Source organism: Carassius gibelio, chromosome B15 (genome assembly GCF_023724105.1).
Source record: "Carassius gibelio isolate Cgi1373 ecotype wild population from Czech Republic chromosome B15, carGib1.2-hapl.c, whole genome shotgun sequence".
Taxonomy (NCBI): domain Eukaryota; kingdom Metazoa; phylum Chordata; class Actinopteri; order Cypriniformes; family Cyprinidae; genus Carassius; species Carassius gibelio.
Window position 1 is genome coordinate 26568075 of NC_068410.1, and position 9161 is coordinate 26577235.

The window sequence follows — 9161 nt, forward strand, 5'->3', positions numbered from 1 at the left end:
AAGTACACACACACACACACAGTTATTAAGGCGTTGTGTAGTATTTTTCAGCTACTGCCCTGCATTTTTCTTATGAATCTTTTAATTTTTTTCTTAAGGATTTTTACATTACTGTTTCATTTTTATATGCTTCATATTAAAAGGTTTCCCATAAGATATGCAATTTTGAATAATGGTCAGCAAGCTATTTAAAATAAACACAATCTTAAAAAATAGAGTCACAATCTGATAGGTTTTGTAAATACAGCTGTATGATTTGTGTTTTATCATATGAAAGGGATTAAATTAAATAAAGCAAATGGCTATTTTTTTTTCACTGCTATCCACCCACTGTGAGGCTCAAGTGCACAACAGGGATGTGTTACAAAAATAACTGGATGTAATAACTTCATTTGACGCGCCCATCTTAAAATGTGTAAATATCCACAGCGTTAATTATCTGCCATCAAACGACTGTGCTTATTTAACAAACCAATTAAATACAATGCCCCAGATTATATATATAAAAATAATAATAATAATAAAAAAAGCCTTTATCGATTAAACAAATTCTTGCCGTCCATAATTAAATTAAACTAAGTTCATTTAAAACAGTTATACGGATGGTGGAGGGCGCAGCACACATAACCAATATTAAATACGTCAGTCATTGTGGATAAAAAGGAAATAAATAAATAAGACATTTAAAATGGAATGTGCAACATTACTGAAAACGAAAAGCGCATGGATGAGTAGCTTCTACAACACTCAGTGAGATAAACAAGAGGTCACATTCATTAACATCTCCCCATGCGTAAAACAACCGACAAGAAACCTGTGCAATACCTGCCGGAGGCCCGTATGTGTGCACACAGGAATCATTATAGGGAGCTTTTGCAGTACGCAGTGCTTATATAGCACTGGCATTATCAAAGCCATAATGTGACTAATAAGGTTTTTATTTTATTTTTTTTTATAAATGATTAGAGGAGGGAAAACCTCTCAGCCTAGGTGACCACCCGTGGCACCATTCAAAACCCTGACATGAATTTGCATACAGTACACCCTTTCCAGAATGTCCTGATGAGAGTAAATGAAGTTTGAAATTACAGGAGAGAAGAAGAAAAAATCAAGACTAACCATTCAGGATGCTCTGGAGAAAGATGAATGCCAATATCCACATGCCCCGCTGCGTTCAATCCCCAAGCTAGATTTTCCTCTTTTCACTCCGCACACTTTGTCCACTGCTTTTTCCTGATCCCCCACTCAGAATGCCAACGGTAAGGTTAAAACAAAAGCCAGTCCAGATTTCCCGTGCCAGCGACTTGAATGGATCTCCGCCGTGCGTATTATGTGTGCGCGTTTGCGCCAGGTCGTTGCGCATGAAGGATGTGCGGGTGTTCTACTGTGATTGTCTTGGTTAAAGCTCGGATGCTCTCCGGATGCTGCTGTGCTTCAGTGGGGGGATGCTGGATGCAGGTGCGATGCTGATTCAGGAGCGTATTACAACAGAGCAAGTGGTGATGCGGAGGAGAAAGAAAACTTTCAAAGCAAAAGCAACGGCGCCGTTCAAGTGTGTCATTTAAACCAAGGGCAACCAAGTATTTTTGAAAAAAAGGGAAGAAAGGGAACTAAACAGGGGAGAGTAAATCATAGATGTTTAATCAGAAATGGGAATGGAAAGAAAGTCCGGAGAAGCTGAAGCGGCAGGAACAAAGGTGAGATCCCAGAATCAGACCATCTTCTTGAGCACCTCTCGCCGTCCAGCAGGCTGCAAGCAGGCGCATCTTCCTCCTGCGTGGCGCTTTAATCGCATTGGTTCGTGTGCTGCTAACCCTCTCTGCCTCTGAGCATTAGAGAATAACCCTCTCTCTCTCTCTCCCCTGCCTCCACAGCCCGGCTCACTGCTCACTGCCTTAAAGGAGCCGAAACACTCCTCTGAAGGATGAAGGATGAGCGGGACACACCTATATCAGGTGCGCACTTAGTATGAAAGACGCGGAGAAAGTCCAGCACGCTGTCTTCTCTCGAGAATCTTTGTCAGCAGTATGTCAAAGACATTCTCCTAGCATTTTTAGGTTAGTTCAAATGAAACTTCTTAACCAAAGTGTAATTTTTTTTCGCGATGAATTCCGTGTGCATTAGGTTTGAGGAGCGTTCCGAGTCCACTAAATACATTTTTATCAGATATACAAATTTAGAATGTACTATCTCTATCTCTTCTGAGAAATATTTATAACTTGCCTTTTTATTCAGAGGTTTATAAAACGTTATGTCGGTCTAAATTCGAATATAGCCTACCTCAAATCTAGCTTTTTTTGGTTTAGCATACTTGAAAGAAACTCGTCTCTGTTCATATGACGTTACTGTATATATAGTCAGTATTCTTATCTTTTTTAAACCGATCACTCTTTTCGTTTAACAATTAAAGCAGTTGAACTGTTGGTTTGACAAGTACGAATATATGTTCATAATGACTTTATGATGTGATTAAAAAATCATGACATCACCCCCTTACTAAACAGGATGTCTGAAAGATCAAACTCTTTCTAATTGTGGAAATGTCACAGCATAATTTTGAACAGAAAGTGCTGGGGAAAACAGAAATGTTGAATTTCATGAAAAATAAATAAATAATAAATTAATAACACATCATTTAAGGAGGGGGGGTGACCTGTAGACCTGTGCATTGGTACCTGTTCAATTGTTATTAATAGCAGACTGATGATGGTAATAATAATAATAATAATAATAATAATAATAATAATACCTTGGTTGGAAAACAATGCAATTATGGTACACATGTGCCCTAAAACAACACCTCACCTCTCTTCTATAAGCAGCACACCTGTAACAACAATGCTCCATGACAAAGAGGATCTCTTGTTTCTCCCCAGATACCAATTCCCTAAACTCAGCTGTTTGGAAATCATGTTCTTCTGTGTGTTTTAAAATTATTTGTGTTATGCAACATCACAACACCATTGCAACAATGCCACCATTCAACTGGACAGAATAATGAATGTGATGCGTTCTCAGTACTTCCACAAGGGATTGCACACAATTTTCGTATATGATCATATGCATGTTGGAGATCATCTAAATAAAAAATCGTCTTCAAGATACTACTGAACCAATTGTTGGACGTTGTTATACAATGTTATTTGCATAAAATATTTACATTTGATTATCTGTTCAATCTGGAGATTTATCCAGATTAACAGAAGAACACAGGAACATGAGAATAGTCGCAATACAAAGAGAAAAATCAGAGCAACAGTAAAACACAAGAGAATTAAATGCACATATCATACATAATTTTTGGGAACATTTTATTTTGAAGAGACATTCTACTGAACATTTGTACATGTCAAATTATTCTCTTAACCGTAAAGTTACTTATATTTGAATATCGTTTTTATATCGTCAACTGAATCTTTAAAGGGGACCATGCAGCTTCCAGCACACATATAAATAAAAGAAAGACACATAATGATATCATTAAAGGAGAATAAAATTGATGTAAAGAACAAAGTTCAGTGAAAGTGCAATTTTCTGGTCTAGTCTCCCTAAAATTCTATGCATGACTGGGCAGTCTTTCCAATGGCTGTATTTCAAGAAGTGGAAGAATCCAAGTACTGAACACTATAGGGTTTAGTTTGTGTAACATTGGCTTAACTTTTTCACCTGTCATAGACATTTTTTAGAGTTTAGATACCCCTCCCCTGTAAGATACCTTGAAAGAGTGTAAATAGCATAAAAAAACACTGTTATTTTCTGTACTTCTCAAAATAACAGGTAAAGGTCAAATCCAACCCTAATCAAGATTTTTCATGCTTATTTATTCTATGGAAATTACAATCATATCAGAGGTATATATATTTAATTAATTCATTTATTATTTAAAAACACTGTAACGGAACTGAACATAATTATAAACATATTTATACAGTTCTCCTTCAGGTATTGTAATTATACTGTCATTTAATTCCAACCAGATATGACTTGAATGATTTTTCCCTCCTCTGTAGGATACAGTGAAGAAAGCAGCCGCCTTTATGTGAAGTACATTTAGGACAAGGGCATCTGGATAACTTACTGTGTGAAAAGCACATGAGCCACTGACTGCTATTGATATGATGCTGCTATCATGATATAAATCAGAGTACAATATATCCTCAGTATACATAAAGGTAACATTCAATCACAGTGCAAGCAATGACGTGCACTCGTCATTGCTTGCATTGTGATTGAAAAAACAAGTGCAAATAGTGATAAATGCAAAATAGTAGGATTTTCAAAACAGTAAATAGTAGTTAAATTCTATTTGCACTGTTAGATGCTATATATTTTTTTATTTGTGGCATAGTATATTGTATTTATTTTTCCTGCATGTTATGTGTGGTGCTTATTTTCAGTGTAACACATTTTCATATTAATGCACTCTTCCCAAACTTTTGTTTAGGGCACCATTTATACCCCAAATTTTCAACTAACTATTTTACAAACCTATATTATGTGTTCATTTCTTACTCAAAACCTAATATTCACCCAATCCCGATTCCTAGTCACTCAAGTTGTATTAAATCAAATGATGTCCGCTTCCTTCTCTGGGCCGAGTACGCACAAAATTCCCTTCAAAAACCTTCCACTGGCATGACTCCCTTCCAGTGCATCCTAGGATTTCAACCTCCTCTCTTCCCATGGTCTGGCGAACCATCCGAATTACCTGCAGTTGATGCTTGGCTGAGACGCTGTGAGGAGACCTGGGACAGCGCTCATGTTCACCTTCTCCGAGCAGTTCGTCGGACCAGAAATCAGGCCAATCGACACCGCAGAGCTCATCCGGATTACCAGCCCGGACAATGGGTCTGGCTGTCCACACGGGATCTTCGCCTCAGACTACCATCCAAGAAACTTAGTCCCAGGTACGTGGGCCCTTTCAAAATCCTCCGTCAAATCACCCCAGTATCATTTAGACTATCTCTCCCATCTCATTACCGTATCTCACCCACTTTTCATGTTTCCTTGCTCAAGCCCGCTGGTGGACCGAGAGGAGCGGAGAACCTAGAGGAGGCTGGTAACCAGAGAGCGCCTCCCCTCATCATCGATGGCCAGGAGACCTATCAGGTACACGAAATCCTGAATTCACGTCGCCGGGGCCGATTCCTACAGTATCTGGTCGATTGGGAGGGGTACGGTCCGGAGGAAAGGTCCTGGGTCAATGCTGATGACATACTGGACCGCACTCTCATCACGGACTTCCATCGAGATCACCCAGACAGACCCGCTCCTAGACCCCGAGGAAGACCCCGGCGACGATCACCTCATCGCGTCAGGAGCCGCTCGCAGGGGGAGGGCTCTGTCACAAACACAGCCTCTGTGGCTCCCTCCGATCACCACCAGAGGGAACCGTCGCCCGAGTATTAACCTCTTTCAAAACTCCATTTCCCATAACACCCCGTACCTGGGGCTGATTACCTGCACAGGTGTCGCTCATCTCCATCCCCTATTTAATGAACTCGCCCTGTTCTCTCAAACGCAAAGTCTTGTTTTGCCCATGCAGACATTACCGAGCGTTTTCCCATTGTTTGATCTCCCGTGTATGACCTGGACTGCTTATTGGACTCTGATTCTTTGCCGCCTGCCTTACCGACCACTGCCTTGTTCTCTCGTCTCTGCCTGCCAGCCACCAGCCCTAATTCTACGCTCTGTCAAGGTTTATGATTCTGATTTGTCTACGTTGTATCTAACGCCCCTGATTGATCTGTTTCTGTTTACTCTGTTGATTATTGAAATAAAGCTGCTTATGGATCATAACGCCCCTGACTCAGCGTTACACTACAATGGCCTAACATAAATTATGGAACATAAAAGAAGATAATTTGAGAAACATCTCATTAAAAAAACTAAACCGTGCAGTGTTTCTAGAAGACACACAACAATACTGCTTTGAGCAAAAATACATAATATTGTGTTATATAACACAATATCAACTTTTTATTAACTGAAAACCTTTTGGGGGCATTTTTTGGGCACAATTTACTCTCTATAATTAATTGCATTTATGGATGTGTTGCCCTGGGCCAGTGCATTAACTTGTCAGGGTTTTGCACTGTCACTTTGTTTTATATTTTTGTTTCTTGTGTCTAGTGTCAGCACATGGCATTGTTAGTTATTTTCTTGGCCATGTGCTCCTTTAGCCCCTCCTCCTTGTTTCCTCTCTACCACACCCTCCTGTTAGCCTAATTCGTCTAGTTGTGCTCACCTGTCCTTCTGTGTGTGTTTGCTGGTCCATGGTCATTCTCACTCACCCACAACCCCCATCCCCCCCCGGTTGGTTAAATTGGTAATTTCCTATTATGGCTCTTTAACCTTTTATTTGTTCATTTAATTTGTGTTTTTGTGGAGCTTTGTCCTGTCTATACTTGTTTGAGTTCCTGACCTATCCCCATGTGTCCTGCTCTGGTTCTACCTACCTGACATTTGGTCTGTCAGAGTCGGTGGTCAACAAGTTCTTGAGCTCTGCTCTATAGTGCCTTGTGTGGTTTTCTCTATCAGCCTGGTCTTGCTGTCCCCTCTGTTGCCAAAGTATTCTGCCAGTTGTTTCTTGAAGCCTTCCCAGTGGCCTTCCCTAACTGTTCCTGTTTGTGTTACCGTTGTGGTATCTTGTGCACTTCACCACGCTCTTATATCAGTCTCTTGTCAATAAACCCTTGTTATATCTCACTGAAATTGGGTTCTCCTTCCTAGATCCCTGACATTACGGAACAGCCTAACTCAGGACCCAGCAGATGAGCTTCACTACTCCCAGGGTTTTTTTTTTTCTATTGAATTTTTGCCCTGGTTTATTAATCCTGTCTTGTCAGTTTCAGATACCCCTGAGTTGATGTGATCGCTGCCAGCACCTGTGGGTCAGTCAAACCAATCCCAGGCCTTTTTTTATTTTTACCAAATCTGCTGCAACTACCCCCGATCCAGTAAAGTTTGTACCAAGTTTTCCTGAACTATGGTTCTTTTTGAATCCATCAAGTCAGCTTCAAACTCCACTGAGTTTGCTGCAGTCATGCTTGCTTCAAGTCCGTTCAAATCATTTCTGAGAGTTAGTTATCCAAGCCAATCCAGCCACGGAGCTTGCTCCAGTGTCGGATCCAGCCCTGGAGGACAGTTCATCAGCACCAAGGGCTATCAAGAATCAGTTCAGTTCCTGCAGCCCTGGAGGACAGTTCGTCAGCCCTCGAGGCTGTTCATGAGTCAGTTCTTGAGTTTCTTCCTGTGGCCAAGGAGGATATTTCAATAGCCCCCAAGGGGCGTCCTCAGTCAATTTTGGAACCTGGTCTAAAGGTGTCTATTTGGGTGGCCTTGTTAGAACCTCAAGTCACAGTCACAAGGGTATTCTTCCAAACCTCCTGGCCTATTTGACTTTGTTACTAAAGTTATACCAGAGACTGTTTTAGATTTTCATTTCACACCATCAGATGTCTACCCTGTCAGTCGTGTGTCCAGAGATCACTCCTGTTATGCCCACAGGAAACGTTCCTGTCAGTCGTGTGTCAAGTCTCCCAGAGATCTCTTCTGTCATGTCCACAGATGTTGTAAAGTGTCCAGAGATCACACCTTCAGAGGTTGTCCCTACCTATTTTGTCCATCTGGCCATACAAATTGTTCCTGCCTGTCTTGTCATGCCTACAGGGGTTGTTCCCGCCAGTTGGGTCATGGCCATAGAGGGTGTTTCTGCCTGTCAAATTATAGCCATATAAAATGTTCCTGTTATGTCCCCGGAGTTAGTTCTTGCCAGTTGGTTCATGGCCATAGTTCCTATATTGTCGAGTCCTCAAGTCTTGTTCCTACTGGTCACACCTGGGCCATGCAAAGTCTTCCTGCCTGTCCTGTCAGACCTACAGTGGTCATTCCTGCCTGTTGGGTCATGGCCTTAGACTGTGTTCCTACCGGTCAAGTTATGGTCATATAAAATATTCCTGTTATGTCCTCTGAGGCCGTCTTTGCCCGTTGGATCATGGCCATGGAGATGTGTTCCCTTTTGTCTTGTCAAGCTCATGGAGGTTGTTCCTGCTAGAAGTTGCGCACCACTGAGATCATACCAGTCCCTTGGAGGATGTTTGTACTAGTTGTCAGCCATCTGAGGAGGCCATTCTATCCATTTTGTCCCATCCTTGAAGATTGTTCCTGTTTGTCTTAAGCCTACGGAGGATGTTCCTGCTAGAAATTGCACTCCCTGAGGTCATATTGGATCTGTTAACTGTTGCTTCTAATGAGTCCAGAGTGTGTTCCAGCTAGTCACGTTTCACCTGTAGAGGCTGTCCCCAAGTATACTACTCTCCCTGTCATGACCTCTGAAGATGTTCCTGTACAGTCTGCCCAAGCCCAGTGGTAACCGCTTATGACGCTGACTTTAACCCCACTTCCATTGGGAGGGGGGTAGAGTCAGGGTTTTGCACTGTTCTATGTTATTGTTTCTAGTGTCAGCACATGGCCTTGTTTTCTCGGCCATGTGCTCCTTTAGCACCTCCTCGTTTCCTCTTTACCACACCCTCCTGTTAGCCTAATTGTGCTCCCCTGTCCCTCATGTATTTTCCTCCCTATTTATAGTGCACCCTTCCCTTGTGTCTGCTGCTCAGTGGTCATTCTCACCCCCTCTGTCTCTGTCTGTGGAAGTGGCTTAATATTGGTCAGTGTCTCCCTGTCTGGTTGTTCTTGTGCCCTTGTTTTGTCTAGTTCTTGTCTTGCTCCTTGTTTTAGTAATTTGTTCGTTCTTGCCTTTTTTGCTTTTAATTTTAATATTTCGTTTCTCTAGTCTCTAATCAGACCAATGGATAAAAGCATGTGCAGTGGAACTGGCACCAGCTTTCTGTCATTCAGCAAGCACTCTGAGTGTGTCAGTCGTTATTTTGTTGTCAGTCTTATTTGGTGTTTTTTCATTCACTTAAGCTCCAGTATGTCCAAGTTTCCGAAAAAAATAATATTCGGGCAAGGAAGGCTCTCTTTGAGGAGGGAGCCTAGAACACTGTTCCTTACGGTGCTGGCCCAGCTTTCACTGAGGCAGATTGGTGGCTGTGACACCTGTGGGCTTCACATATGGATCCAGTGGAGAGAAGCGAGACTTCTTCCTCACCCACCAGATCCAGCGCTCACTCTCTGGGATCAGAAGCCTGCACAGCGGT

General features: G+C 41.8%; 1 protein-coding gene across 3 annotated transcripts in view; it reads right to left on the reverse strand.

Moving 5' to 3' along the window:
- Positions 1 to 1898, reverse strand: part of dscamb (Down syndrome cell adhesion molecule b) — a 136867-nt gene extending 134969 nt beyond the window's left edge. For 2 of the 3 annotated variants that reach the window (XM_052576112.1, XM_052576114.1), the window contains exon 1: positions 1120 to 1898. In XM_052576112.1, coding sequence (XP_052432072.1) covers positions 1120 to 1162 — 43 coding nt within the window. In that variant the 5' untranslated portion in view covers positions 1163 to 1898. The remainder of the gene's footprint in view (positions 1 to 1119) is intronic. The other variant, XM_052576113.1, reaches the window with a different exon arrangement.
- Positions 1899 to 9161: the final 7263 nt, after the last annotated feature.